Source organism: Clytia hemisphaerica, unplaced genomic scaffold, assembly GCF_902728285.1.
Source record: "Clytia hemisphaerica strain Z4C2 unplaced genomic scaffold, Clytia hemisphaerica genome assembly, whole genome shotgun sequence".
Lineage (NCBI taxonomy): Eukaryota > Metazoa > Cnidaria > Hydrozoa > Leptothecata > Clytiidae > Clytia > Clytia hemisphaerica.
Genome location: NW_027104602.1, coordinates 187,068 through 202,110, shown reverse-complemented (window position 1 = coordinate 202,110; position 15,043 = coordinate 187,068). Strand labels below are relative to the sequence as shown.

The 15,043-nt window shown below is 33.8% G+C and overlaps 2 protein-coding genes across 2 annotated transcripts; one reads left to right on the top strand and one right to left on the bottom strand.

The window, feature by feature from the left end:
- The first annotated feature begins 2,059 nt into the window (after positions 1-2,059).
- Positions 2,060-4,092, top strand: LOC136824197 (uncharacterized). Its single transcript, XM_067080373.1, has 3 exons — positions 2,060-2,471; positions 3,068-3,635; positions 3,948-4,092. Exons 1-3 carry the CDS (start codon positions 2,081-2,083, stop codon positions 4,090-4,092), a joined length of 1,104 nt encoding a protein of 367 aa, XP_066936474.1. The 5' UTR covers positions 2,060-2,080.
- A 2,092-nt stretch (positions 4,093-6,184) lies between these two features.
- LOC136824167 (uncharacterized) lies at positions 6,185-10,949 on the bottom strand. The gene is made up of 9 exons (XM_067080340.1): positions 10,886-10,949; positions 9,504-10,565; positions 8,579-9,210; positions 8,141-8,359; positions 7,815-7,973; positions 7,476-7,676; positions 7,224-7,356; positions 6,856-6,957; positions 6,185-6,663 (listed from the first exon to the last, which is right to left on the bottom strand). The coding sequence occupies exons 2-9, from the start codon at positions 10,420-10,422 to the stop codon at positions 6,404-6,406; spliced, it is 2,625 nt and encodes an 874-aa protein (XP_066936441.1). The 5' UTR covers positions 10,423-10,565; positions 10,886-10,949; the 3' UTR covers positions 6,185-6,403.
- Between the last annotated feature and the right edge of the window lie 4,094 nt (positions 10,950-15,043).

Genomic DNA, 15,043 nt, shown 5'->3' with positions numbered 1-15,043 from the left:
CGAGCAGAAACTTTCGCGAGGACGAAAAATCGCGAAATTGACGACATTTACTTTCGCGAATTTGACGAAAAAATCTTTTTCGCGAGCATAAACTTTCGCAAATCAAGATGTAAAATTGAGAATTTTCACATGAAAAAAATGGCTTAGAGGGACATATACTTCTTGGATTGACTTGAAACCTTTGTCCTTTGACTTATTAGTCTTTTAGCAGGCGAAAAAGTGCCATAAAAAGCACATGTTATTCAAAGTTTGAAGTTTTACAGATTGTCTATTTTGTCAAGAATTTTTCGCTAGCATAAACTTTCGCGAATGACCCTTCCTAGAATTTTTAAAGACATTTACTTTCACGAAAAGGGCGAAAAATCGCGAAAATCGTGAAGGTTTCTACTCGCAAAAGTTTGTACGCCTTCAAAGATGGATTATTTCATCATCATTTTGAGCCAAAAAGATTCAATATTTCACTGATTATTCTTTTATTTTATTTTTTTAGTCAGTTTGTATCAAATTACAGCTTAAACTTTAAAAGATCTAAAAAATAAGCGCTGAATTGAAATTGAAATTGAAAGAATTCCATAATTTCAGAAATTTTCCTATAATGACACATTTCGACGGCATTTCGATTTCAATCAATCTGATTTTTTAAAGACTTTTTCAACCAAAAGATATTTTATGTTCCTCAGTATTGCTATTGTATAATTTTGTCATTGACATTGCATTTTTTAGAGTCTGCAAACCCTCAATGTTCTTAGAATGTTCTTAAATGTTTTGGCTTTGAAGTCCTATGTTCTAATATACTCTCTTTTATCTGTTCTTGTATAAAAAAACATGTATTTAATGTTGCGGTTAAACTAATCCAATATTATTTTAATTCCTGTTACTTTGAATCAAATCTCTTACTTACATATGTATAACAAGTACCATATAAACATATAGAAATACCTTATCTTTGTAAGTCGGTTAACCCAGAGGAATGTAAAGAGATGGAAAAACAGTTTCTTGAAAACAATGGAAAAACGGCTCGCCATATACCAGGTCCCTTGCCCTTAAGGGAGTTTATATGTATAGTTAATAAGTTTCTCTTGTTGTTGCTATAAAAATTCTGCATAATTTGCGTATTGTGACAAAATTCTTTTGTTTCAGGTCTGATTATGCGCAAACTTTTAGCGCTTATACCGGGTGCGCCACAAAAAAGTTTCTCTCTTTACAACTAATTTTCTCGAAATCTAAAAGTTTTAAAAGAACCATTCCTATTTCATTGGAAAGAAGAAAGATAAACTTAAATTTTGATGGGTCATTTATTGAACTCGATTCATTAGATCAAAAGTTATACTCAATTGAATAAAAAAGTTACTTTCGGAAAGTGCTCAAAAACGTTAAAAATCGACCTATCAAATTAAACATAAGCATGATTTCATGATATATCAGTATTTTCGTTACAGTCATTAAAAATGATAATTAGCTGTCTAAATGACCTTTTCTTATTTAAAGGAAGGTTGAATTTCAAAGAAAGGAAGAAAATCCGTCGAAAAAGGCCAAATAATCTTGTAAAATTCATAAAAATACATCAAATATGGGTTTCGAGGTAGATCCAGCCTTACATAGACTTTACCCAGTCTAGAACCAAAATTCTGAGGAAAATTTCGGTAAAACTAAATTAAATTGATGAAGATTTTAAACCCTTTCGACCCTTCAGTTTCAAAATTTATGTGTTTTGTTACTGAAAAATGCTCTTAATCATGTAAAGGCTAATGCAATTGCCAAATCTAAAGTTAAAATTTGATAAACCTAAATAAATTTTCTAACCCAAATTTTGGAAAAATATACATCACGTGATCGATTCTGTCCAATAGAAGGTTGCAAATGAAGCAAGTTTTTATTCAGGGTTTGAGAAAAGAGGACGGAAAATGGCCTATTCATCTATTGGAACTAGGTTTGATGAGTATTGTTCTCGGGTTTTCCATTAGTTTTTATTGTTTATCAACCAATCAGTGCACGGGAACATTTGTTTATGTTTTTTAGCGATATGTGCACAAGAGTTCAAGACAAGCGGGAGAAATTATTCAACCAGCAGGACAACAAAATGGCGTCTACAAGTGATGAGATTATGGACGACTTTGTTTTGAATTTTGATACAGAGTTGCCAGAGGAGCTGTTATCAATTGAAAATTTAGAATTAGATGATATGAATCTCGATGAAGATGAAGAAATACAATTTGACATTGAACCAATCATAGTGGATGAGGACATTATCCAGGAGGCAGATGAACTTGAGCTGGACATTGAGTCCGAATCCACCAATTCAGAAATCTCAATCATTTTTACAAGTGACACTGATGTAGCCATTGTAAAATCATATGATGAACTGGTTGAAGATAAGAAAGAGACCAAGGATAAACCTATTTTGCACTGCAAACATTGCAACAAGCAGTATGTCATCCCTAAATACTTGAAAGATCACGAAGAATCATGTGGTGAGTTTTACTTGATAATTATATATGTATATGTATATGTCTCAGTTTTTCTGTTCTGCTTTAATTCAATTGCCTGCTCATGCAGTTATGATATGATCGCTTAGTCTGAAGACCGTAGTCTTTGTAATGCAACGTCCCCTAGCATCTCGAGAAAAAAAAGAGGATTTTCCTTACCTACTACTACTACTATACTGTGGCTATGTAGCCAAAACTTTGTTTACATTCTTCAATCAAAACTACTCAATAAACTGTACCAGTTTGTTGGATGATACCGTCAACAGCTCTAACTTGGGACAGTCTGACAAAACATGGGACAGCAATTTGGCCATCATTTTACTGAACCTCCAAAGTCATCAAATTAACATAGTCGCAAAATCATAGAAAACAAACTTGTTGTCAACAGAGATTTAACAGTAAGTGAAAATATAGACCAGAAAGTCAACCATACCATGATATGACCACCCATCCCAAGTAAGAGCTGTTGACGGTATTACACAAAATCCTTCCTTTCTTTGTTATTTTTTGGATCAAAATATGATATATTATGTCCCCATATGATGGCATGTTGAATAATCATGATTTTATTTTTATTTCAGTATCCAAATCAAGCAAGAACCTCACAGAATGGAGGAGAAATATACAACAACAAACATTCAAATTTTTGGAGAATGCTGTTGAAGTTGCTTCAAAAGACAGAATATTCAACCTGAAAAAGGAATCAATTATCCATCAGCTCATCAAATATTTGAAATCCAAATTGGAAGAAAAGGACAACACGACAACAATCAATTCTTTCAAACAATTTACTGTATGTATGCTTCAGTGCATACCGGATCACCCTTCTAAAATCGAAAGTTGTACATTCAAATTAGAGGAAGTTTTCAGCAACAAAACCATATGGACATTATGGAGAACATTATTCAAGGACTTTCCAGAGACGAAAGAGCTTAGAATTTTACTCCATTACATACTTCAAAAACTCCATAAAGAGATATGGAATTATCGAAATAATCTTGAGGAAAACAGGCCTGAAACAAAAAAACTTGAGTTAAAACTGACACTTCAGGAAGAAAATATTTTACGGTATGTCGCAGGTTACATTCCATACGTACTCCTGAAAAAGCTTGAAGACAGGAAAGAATCAGACTCGAAAACGGCTTTGTTGTTAGTGCTCCATAGCTGGAGCCAAGAACAAGGTGGCAAGGCAAGGTCATCCCTTTTCTAGAATACACTCGTGCATGGACTGAAAGAATTAACAGAGGAGGAGCATATGTCATCAATGATGAATTTTACATTTTTATACGCCGTTTGGAGAATGTTATTCGGACAGTTCTCAAACAGAAATTTGATGGTGCACTATGCTGGGGAGGATTTGAGACCTTTGATTTATGAGAAAATGGACAAGAGTAGTCTTGTGAGAATGTCATGGGACTCCCTGACGAAAGATTTAAATGATTCTCTCTCCAACTATTTAAGGAAGGCTGTCTTCAAAATATGGACCAATGTTCGTGCTAACGCATTCATCAAGGCTTGGGTTACTATTATTAAACTTAAAAAGAACAGTAAAACAAATATTGACGATAAGGGAAAACCAGCACAGAGAAAACAGCTTTCAGGATAGAATTGGGTTGATAGTTTGTCAAGTTAATAAAAGCTTAAATTTCACCATGGATTATTGAAAGATTGTAGCTTTTTTTTCATTCAACCGTGAATTCACTGTGTAAAAAGTCATGATTTTTGTTTTGATTTTTCCATATCACTGTGGGCCCTTAACTTTGTTTTGAAAAAAACTTTAATTGCAGTGGATTTTCTTTGGTTAATGCACTCAGACAAAATTTTTCAGGTTCTATCCCGAACTGCTGTTTTCTTTTTTTTTTGTTTTTTTTTCTTCAAATTTAGTTTAGAGTAACCATTTTCACTATTAGCAGAGTGATTTTTTAATTTGTGACATTTACTGTTTTAACGTACACCTCTTGTGGTAAGGACATAAAAGTTTGTGGACCTTTTGAAATTTTGTGAGAAGTTTCAAATTCTTATGTTTGTTTTGTTGTTTGTTATACAAAACAACGAAGCTGTGTATTTAGTACTTTTTCTAAATTGCAAAAACCCCAATTATCAAAATTTCCAGACGAACATTTTGATGTTTTATAGCCCTGCAATACATTTGTCAATCATTTTTGAGAAAACTGATTGGATAATTGATGTCACGTGGCCAGTTAATATTTCCCCATAGTGACCAGTTATGAAATTGACATCTTTAGAATGTTAATTTTTACGATGTAGAACAATAGAATACACTTGTTAATTACTTTTATTGATTAATTTTTGCATGGCTATAAATGGATTATTAACCTCAGTAAGCCTGTCTCTCTGGAAAATATTGACCTCGGCACACGTGCCCTCGATTAATAATCCATAAAAACTGATTTTATATACTAGTACATTCAGTTTTTCATGATATCTCATATTTTGTAATATTTACATGTGTTTGTCAAATCTTTAATTTATTTACTTTATTGTCAAAAATAAAAAAAAGTGAAGACAACATCATTTATAGACAAGAGTAACAATATTTCTGTCTTTTTTATTTTTCATCTGGATCTTTCAACTTACAAATATACACATTCAAAATCATAATATACCCAGTGAATACTTCAAATTTTCGAAAAATTTTGATAAATTCTTGTTGCCAGTTGCTTTTTAATTATATTTTAGCTTAAAATTCAAATACTGGTGTTATTTCGAGACAATGAAGTATGAATATTGTGCACGTTTTTCATAAGCATTCTTTTGACAAGCTATTTGTAGGGACCCCTTTGTTTTTTGGGTAAAAGAAACCACCTATTTCCATTTATTTACATAATTGACATAATCACCCCCTCCTTGATAAGGAATGCAAAGGAAACATGCTGGGAACGAAATAGATTTGAAGTTAAAGTTTGCTAAAGCCACTTTGCAAGCACAGGAAATCATAACTAGTAACAGACAAATTTGATAATCATCTTCTCTACAACCTGTTTTGTTTTTGAAAATGTCAAACAGAACTGGTGGTTAATTTTGTTTCTAAAAATAAAAATAAAATCTGATAATCAGAATAAAATTAAAAACAAATTTTTTTCCAAAAAATAGACAAAAACACAGGACAATTATATGAAACAAATGTCCTGCATTCGTGTTCTATTTTTTGTTTATCTTACTCCCTAATGAAAATATACAATAAAAGCTATATTACAAAAAATACTTATTATCGGATGATCTCTGTATACACATTTTTTTTATAAGCAAGCAACTCCATTTTTAGGGTCAGGCCTGGAGTTGCTAAGGATTTTTTGAAATCCAGACCCAAAGTTGCTTGTAAGGTTGCTTAAAAATTTTCAAGCTTAAAATGGTTAGAAAGCACATTTTTGCATTTTACAACAATTTTTTCAATTTTGAATGGGCAGTAGAGGCAATTTTCGAAGATTTTCAAGTCTTTCTTTTAAAGTTGTGTCAAAGTCATTTTTTATTGCGGAGGAAAAAATATGCTAATTAGGATTTAAGGCCTCAGGGTTGCTAAGCAAGTTGCTTATTTTTTGGGCCATTTTGAGGCCTGAGCCCTTAGCAACTCGGTTGCTTATAAAAAATGTGTATTTTTTGTATGTGAAAGCAAAAAAATATCTTGATGGTGCTATTCATAGTTTGCTAGTCTCTTAATTAATGGTTCGAAATGTTCCTGAAAACACTGAAAATTCTTATACATATACAAGTCTAATGAAAAATAAAACCAAAATGGCTGACAAAGTACAAGAATTAAGGCAATGAAATAAGCATTAAAAGAGACTGAAACAAAAGATAGAAATGGCAAATTGCCCTAAAAGATCCATTATATATTGATTTTAAGCAAGAAAAATTATCATTTTAATTTTTTCCTTTGATTACGTGCAATTAAAAAGTCATTTTGCTAAATTTCCAAATAGACCATCATCATCGTCATCTTTTTTCTTCTTCCTTTGTTCGGTTTTTGGACGTTTTGGCAGAGGTGTCATGTCATGAATGTTAATCTGAGGTTTTTGTTTTACTTTATTCCTACCAGAACTGTTACCACGCATGACAAGAATGGCTTGATCCTTCGCAGTTATCAGTTTTCCTTCACTTGATCCATATTGACCTAGGCTAGGATTGTCACAACCACCAAGTCTTGCTCTTTGCTTACCTTCAAGAAAGTAGTATATCTTTCAATATTTTGAGATAATTATATGAGTGTAAGGGACTCAAAGTGTCAAAAATGAGAACAATCAATAACAGCCCTCGTTAGATTTGTTTCAAAGCAATTCCAGGTGTAGAAAAATAAGAGCGGTGAGTCTCAACAAAAGTTTACTGTTTTGAGGAGAATGTGTTTACTCACCAAAATGTTCTTCAATTGGATCTTGATTAAAGCGGTCGGTCAAAACGAATTCTATTCCCGGTTCTTTGAGAAGTATCGGAATCAATCTGATTGTAGAATGAACTAAACAAGTAGAGAAATTATGTTATCAGTAACGTAATTTCATGCAATAGATTGTTATTCAGGAAGGGGAATAAGATGAATCATTGTCCACCAGGAAAATCAGAGGGTTTCTTGAGTCTGCTTACGTTTTGTATTTCAACAAAAAGAACTCGTTTCGATTGACAAAAGTTTTAGAAAGCAGAACTATCGGATAATTCTCCATACTCTACTCATATGAAATGAAATTAAAATATTAATCATCTAATGATTGCAGAAAATATAAATACCAGTAATTCGTAATCCAGTTAGAGTTTGAGGGGAAAGGCACATTCTTAATTTTCTTTTATCGTCAACATCAGGAATTGCTTTTATTTCTGCTTGCCAATCGTTCAAGAATTTGAGAAAGTTTGTCTCCAACCACTGCAAAATAAAGAATAGAAATAATTATCAAAGGTGTGAAAAAGGTCTTGTTGATACTCTTTAGATACCGTATAACGAGCCCTTTATCTTACTATATTATCATATAAATATATTCTTACATCCAAACGTCCATCTGGTTTTAAAGGGTTAGGTTTTTTGAACGGCTTCAAGTTTTCTTTGTTCGTGTGAATTCCTGCCACTGTAGATTTGACGTTCATGATGTCAAAAAATTCGTCTATTTTAAGGAATAGTTTTCTGGTCGAGACAGTAACATCAGGGTTGTGCTGTTCCATGGCATCAGCAACTGATTTGCTTAAAACCTAAAACAAGAGACATGTTTAAGCTAGGGATCAATAGTAGAGACAGTTTAATTACAACTGAATATTAAAACGTTTTGTGTGAAAAGTTCTGTCTAAAATTCTGAAATCAAATTTTTATGGCTCCTCAAAAATACGTACTTGAGCCGCCAAGGCAACATTCATCCTGGCTCTTGGTGTCAAACGCACATGTTCAACAGTCAGTTTAGTTTGATGAAATCCAGGTGCATCACGATCTATACCAACGTCGTATTCCAAAAGTCCAATGACATGCTGCCAGCTAATCTCTTTCCCATCAAGCTTAAATGTAAAATAAAACAAAGTCATTCTCAATTTCAGCCTCATTGTATGNTAGTACCTTTCTTAATTTTGATCCAGTGATTATAAGGTATTTCGATTTAGACAACAAAACAGAGGGGGAAAACACTAATGAGTTTTTATTGAAACATACTAAATGATATTCTTACAAAGAGTTCTCTGGTATTTTGATGAGCATGTGAATTTGCTACACAATTTCGTGTAGTTTTGATTAAGTGAGGAACGTCACAAATAAAATAAATTCGACGAGTTGGGTCGAACTTATTGATCGTCGAGTAAACAACCCCATCAATAATGTTTTCCTTTCTTTTGTGGTAGTTGTAAAACTTCCTGTTTGGTGAAGCCCCATCACTGACAACAAACCACACCTAGAAATATGAAAAGTCTCCACATTTACAAACCAATTCTACTAAAAAGACACCAAAAAGGTTTCATCAGATAATGATTGTCAAATCAAAAAAAATTCCATTCAATTTAATTCAATTGATGACATTATAAAAGTAATAAGCAAGCAGGAAAGGTAAAACTTAAAACGAATTTACCAAAAGACTTGAAATAATATAAACAGTATACAAGCAGTATGATACCTTGAAGTCAAGGAATTCTAAAATTCGGATGGCTTCCCAAATGATATGATACAGTTCATATCCCTTGACACCAGCTCCTGCAAAATAGGCGACAGGGTAATTGAGATGAAAGTTAATGGCACGGACCATTAGAGTGAGTACGTGAGTAGCAATAGGAGGATGCTCGTCTTGGTTAGTTACACGGCGATCAAAACAGGTTATCTCATTATTGATATCTCCGAGATCACAAAATCCAACAATCTTGCCAGAATTCTTACTGTAGACAATACCAGATTTTATCTTCATTTCGTCATGCACAAGACCAACATGCAAATGTTGCTGGTTCTCTGTTAATCGAAGTAGATTCTCTAATACATCAGGGTTGAATCCAGTGTTATGGGTAGTGAAGTTGACGTATTTATCCAAGGTTTTTTTGGATGGCAGGACCAAAAAACCAGAATTTCGTAGATGCTCATATGTTCCAGAAGATTTAAGGTAAATGGATATGCACCATCGAAGCATCACAGGGTGCCATCTCATAGTCCGTTTGTTTTCCAATGACACCTGCTTTTTCTGTTGTTCCCAAAGCAAGTGGATAGGACTGTCCTCATCAAAAGGTGAATCATTTGTTGAAACTACGTTGTTGCATATTTCTGTATAAAGACAGAAAGCATTAAATATCATGATATGTCGACAATTAGAATGTCTAAATGAGGAATCTTGTTGTGAAAATATTGTTCATGTTAGAGAAAGTGTAACCCAAAATACCCCGCATTTAGTAAAGACTTCGTTTTGTGAAATAATTCAGTTAGATGCTAAACTTACTAACCTATTTGACAAGGTTAGTCAAAAGTTGAATATTTTTGGGTAAAAGCAAAGAAAATTGAAACTTTTATTAATAAACTTTTTTTTAAACATAAAAACCAAGAATTCCTTTTCAACAAACCTTTCAATAGATTGTTCTCTACAGCACATCCTTCACTTTCAACCAATTGACTAACAAAGGTTCTCATGGACTCAAGGCTACGCTTCAATGATTTGATCTTTTTTTGTTGATTAGTTGCCTTTATCATCAAAAAATCTTTAGTTAGATGTTTGTTTGCAGTGAATTTGGATGGTACTTCTGGACTCATTGAGCGCCGATAAACAGTATTATGCAAATACTGGCGGTATTTTATGCATGGCTGGCACCTCATAGCATCATTCCTCACCATCAACTCACAATCTTTGACACGGATCGTTGTGAGGTCATCCACACCTGATAAGTTATCATTTTCAATTCTAGCCCTAATATTGCCTTGCTTGTCCTTAAAAGAACTTTCTTTAGGATCAACTTTTTCATTAATAAGTTTCTCAAAGTCATCATTTCCCTGACAAAGTTTGCACTTACTTAGCGTTTCAAAAATCAACAAGGCATTTTCCAAATCAATTACCTCAGGTAGACATTTTAAAATGTTATGATCCTTTTTAATCAAGTACTTTCCATGGTATAAATTCCATCTGCCATCGATCTCCACTTCCACTCTGAACCCGATCACAAAACCGGTATCAATGAAAGCAAAAGTGTAAGTAGGATCCCCAAACTTGCTCAGATCCACTAAATTGCATTGTTTTGCGGCTTCAGCTAGCGAAGAAATATTTGTGTTAGAAGGATTTCCGATCACTTTTGATTCTTTCGTAATTTTTGTTATTTTGAATCCCTTATGTATGGCGCACTGTTGGCAAATTACAAATATTACATGCAGTATCTGAGTGAGCTTGGAAAATTGGTAGAGAGTCAGAAGTAGAATGCTTGGACTTTGTCGCATTATCCAATTTCTTCCGACAGGTGTCGCATAAATTAGGTGGGTGGATTCCCGATACATCTTCCTTTATGTTACAATCAAAAAGTTGTTGAATTGTTGTTTCATATACTAATGCTGATTTTGGCTTGTAGGGCTTGTCACGCTTGATGACAATCTTGTTTCCACAGGTTCGACATATTTCATCTAACTTGGAAAGGTGTTTCCTAAAAGAAACATAACTTTAATGATTTGACTATAATATTTCAAAGAACAAAGACTTTATACAACACAATGCAGGCCCAATGCATTTCAAATGTTTACAAAATATTGAGCAAATCCGTGGCGCACCTGCCCATTGGGGGCACCTAGCAGCACTTATAGTTACCCTGGGGTAAAAAAAGATTCTTGAGTTGATGAATGATGGCACCTAACCCAGAGCAAATTATTAAGGGCACCTAATTCAATTCATTGGGGGCACCTAAAAAGTGGGCTGAAACCATGAATCATATACATTATTCGTATATTCTATAACGTTCATACTTACACAGATGCCTCCATTTTTGAAATTCAATTAAACTTTGTTTATTTTATACATTTTGAGAAATTCTAAAATAAAACATGGTCAGATCTGATATATTATTGGAGTAAACCTTGTCACTACAGCCATCTTGGATTAGTGAACAAAATCCTCTCATTCAAAGTTTAATGGATCTTATCAGTAATAACATTTCTAAGACTAATATCAGAGATGAGTGAATAACGATAAAATTTGCTTTTCTGCAATTGATCTTCAATTGACCCCCCTTGTGGTACTATAAGTTGAGAATCAGAAAATGTTGCGGCTTATAGAGTTGACAAAAGTTACTCCGCACTAATGATGATTTATGAAAAGTACAACTAATTGGGGTCAACCAATGTCAACCACAACCCTTTGCTGGTATATACCAATTAAAATTTATAAAATTCATTAATAAATGAATGAATCATACCCGAAGGGTGGGGTACTAACCTTTAGCCGCCAACTGACGGGAGAACGTTTCACTGAGATTCAAAAACTGACCCTATGTGGGACTAAATAAAATTTATAAAAAAAGTGACCCTATAGGACTGAAATTCCAAAATTTCCCCAAACTTTTTCCCGAAACTTTATAAAATAGAAAACCTACAAGGAGTGTTTTTGCAAACAGTACCTGGGACTTTTAGGAGGTGAAAAAATGAACCTTAACCAGCGCAGCGACACATCCCCATGTAACCCATTTTGCCTAAGTATTCAGGAAAATATACTTAAAAATCATACTCCCCACAAAAATACTACATTGTTAACTTTTATTGTTTTTAGGATATGGTGTTGTTGTTATACTATAATATATCACACACAACCGTAGCTAGCTCCCTTGAGCTAGAAAAAAATTAATTATTGTGTATAGAAAAAAAATGACAATTTCTCTAAAAATTATTTTGTTCTATTGTCTGTTCTCACTATGCTCAACAGCTACTCTGGACTATAACTCTCTATAAGGTGGTTCCTCCCCCCATTGTATACCATAGTTATGTTTTTTTTATGAATAGAATGTGAATGTGGTGGTCAGTGGTGCATGCGAAAACGCCTAATAATACCATGTTTAAACCGATTTCAACTTTCCAAGACATTGTAAGGTAAAAAATTTAACACAAAGTGATGGTGCTCTTAATTTTTACAAAATAATTTGCAGTCTCGACTTCTGCAACATTGACATTTACATCCTCCTGGAGGGGACAAAAAGTAGTAAATTGCTTGTTTGAAGGCAGTAAAACTGGCAATTTTCAAGAGCTGTGCGAGTTGAAAATGGCCTATCCGAGTTTACAAACATATATTTCTGGATAGCACAATGTTTAAGGATTCCAAAAAACTTTGACTTGAATGCTAGATACTTATCTTTCGTGTGAAATGGACATCCTCCCAGACACCAGTTTTGAATTGTAAAAATTGCACTACTTGTCTGCAATATTGAATATCTTTTGCACAAGGCAAGGTTTTCCTCTGATTTCTTTTGCAAGGGAAACCCAAATGCATGAACAAACCAATCAAACAAGAGTTCTCTCTATAATTGAGAGGAAAACCCTCAAAAAAAGAGGATAAAGTTGACTGAACATGAACAGCACTGTACATAATCGCCATCGCGATTTTATTTCCCATCTACCAAAATCCGCCATTTTAATAACATATCCCGGAACCATCAAAGGGTGCCGCTTTGAATAGAAAAACAATAAAACCCGAAATCATTTTCCATCCTCTTTTCTCAAACCCTGTTTTATTTAATTGCACTTTTTACGATGCAAAATGTCATCAATATTTTTACAACCATAACACGGATGTTTTTTGAGAATCAAGGCAAGTTGGTTATCTATTATTTTTACATCGTTGGACAGATCAAACAATGAAAAGCATGGAATTTCTCAAAAACTGCAGCCATTAAGACTGAAACTTTTTGCCGTAGGGCTAGGCTATGGCAAATCTTGCAAATTTTACAATCTATAGAAAGAACTGAATAAAAAACGTGCAAATACTTTAAAAAATCAAAAATGTCATTTTTTCTCTTTGTTTTGGTTCCTTTGTTTGATTTGAAATGCCAGAAAAGGGGATTCCTTTGCTCAAAATGGCATTTCAAATGCCAACGAAATGCCAACACGCTGGCATCATTAGGCATTTGACAAACCGAACAATTGCGCGGAACAATAGAATTCAAAAGAATACTGCAAGCAATTACAAATGCCAGCCATTGCTGTTGACACATATATTTATTTCGCTTGATAACACAAGTGCATCAAACGGGCGTTTGCATTAATGCCTTAATTGGATTTTTCTGTAACTGCAAGTAGGCGTTCAATGAAAAGTAAATTGAGTGTTATGTGAATCGAATTAAATCGCTTGAACGTGGGAAATCACTTATTAGCACTTAAATGTGTGAGTAGTCGATGATTGACAGCATACAATGCGCAGCAGAAAGCTCTTGTACTCCCGTGTCAAAAACACGACAACCTAACTGCGACAACCGATAAAACAACAAAGCCTTTTAAAGAATATGGACGTTAAAATGGGCAATTCAGTTTTATATACATACGACGGTGGACGAACATTTCAAGAGGGTTATCCAAGAAAAGTTTCCATGGGGTGTTTTTTCATTTTTCAAAGGGGGTAAAAAGGGGCTAAGATTTCTAGAGTATTAAACTGACCCGATTAGTTGCCAAACTTCCGTCGATTGCCTAAACTGGGTATTTATGGCATTCATTCCGCTCCATAATTGCATGCCTCTAGTATGTAGATATTGATAAACAACTAGTCGTGAGTTATTATATTCTTGAGTGTTGATGTGTCACTGCAGTGTGTTTTTGTGTGCTCAAATCTTTATACAGAGCTCAGATGTATCAAGGAGCTCGTCTCGTGGAAACGAATTTACTACAAGTTCTTTTAATAGGAACGTTGAATTATTTGAGTTATAAGCTTTATTAAAAAGCTTTAGCATTTTGTGAGTATCTTGGTCTTATTTTTTTAACAAATTGTATTGAATGCTCTTTTAATGTTCTTAAATTTTAGGCCTCGAAACCTTATCTTTGTAAGTCGGTTAACCCCTTGATACAAAACATATTTGAGAAGGTTGACACATATTTTCTATTTCGCTTGATAAAAACCGCATCTAACGGGCGTTTGCATTAATGCCTTAATTGGATTTTTCTGTAACTGCAAGTAGGCGGTAAATTTTGTGCTATGTATGAATCGAATTAATTTACGTGAACGTGAGAATATGCATTTTGAATACGTGAATACGTGGGTGTTTTCTTTTCGATGATTGACGCATCATACATTGTGCAGTGCACAACTCTTTTACTTACTTGTATTTGAAAACTCACAACCTTCGAAAGAATGTGGACGTGAAATCTGAAATATCCGTGAATTGCTACCATTGTGACCCACTGGGACCCGATCCCTACTGGAAAATTTGGTAAAAATTTGGTCCCGGGAAAATACCCTAGAATTTCAGTCCCACTGGGAATTAACTTTGATTTCATCCCACTCGAAAATCAATATCTAAAAATTGCACTCCAAAACCATATCCCACTGGATTTTCTAACCTTGAAACAATCAAATTTCTATCCCCATTGAGATTTCGATATGGATTTTTATCCCCACTGAAGAAAGAAGTTCCACCGGGACTGTGGGACAGGGATGTCTTATTGTCAGGATATTCAATTGAGTGGTATTCATCCTATAATCAAGCATCATGAGGATTAAATCCAGGTCTATATTTTCCAACAGAGTTTAAAAACCACCATGTCGTGACATACCTCTGGTGGATATAGATTTAGATATTTATAAACAAATAGTCTTGATTTATGATTCTTTGAGTTATGCTGTGTCACATACCGTGAAAAGCACAGGTCGAAATCATATATCGACGCTGTGCCGACGAATAGAGATTCTATTCAGCGCGCAATCAACGAAGACAAAATTAACCATGACGATCATCCAAGATCTTGGATGAAGTTCAAAGTTGATATTTTTATTCCCATCGTTGAAAACACAACTAAAAAATATCCTCAATGCATTTTAAAAAGAGTCAGTGATAGAGAATCATAACATAAAGTCTGTCTATTATTTCGATTAAATTAAAGTGACATTTCCATAATTAATAGTTTAGTAATTACTGTTATATACATTTGGGGA

What these genes read in the sequence shown, in the direction of transcription:
- LOC136824197 (XM_067080373.1), top strand. Translation starts at nt 2,081, where the DNA reads ATGGCGTCTACAAGTGATGAGATTATGGACGACTTTGTTTTGAATTTT. An exon ending in AGATCACGAAGAATCATGTG is followed by an intron (nt 2,472 to 3,067) that starts GTGAGTTTTACT and finishes TTTTTATTTCAG; the next exon opens with TATCCAAATCAAGCAAGAAC. An exon ending in GACTCGAAAACGGCTTTGTT is followed by an intron (nt 3,636 to 3,947) that starts GTTAGTGCTCCA and finishes CAACTATTTAAG; the next exon opens with GAAGGCTGTCTTCAAAATAT.
- LOC136824167 (XM_067080340.1), bottom strand. Translation starts at nt 10,422, where the DNA reads ATGTATCGGGAATCCACCCACCTAATTTATGCGACACCTGTCGGAAGA. An exon ending in AGAGAACAATCTATTGAAAG is followed by an intron (nt 9,211 to 9,503) that starts GTTTGTTGAAAA and finishes GTCTTTATACAG; the next exon opens with AAATATGCAACAACGTAGTT. An exon ending in AACTGGATTACGAATTACTG is followed by an intron (nt 6,958 to 7,223) that starts GTATTTATATTT and finishes CTACTTGTTTAG; the next exon opens with TTCATTCTACAATCAGATTG.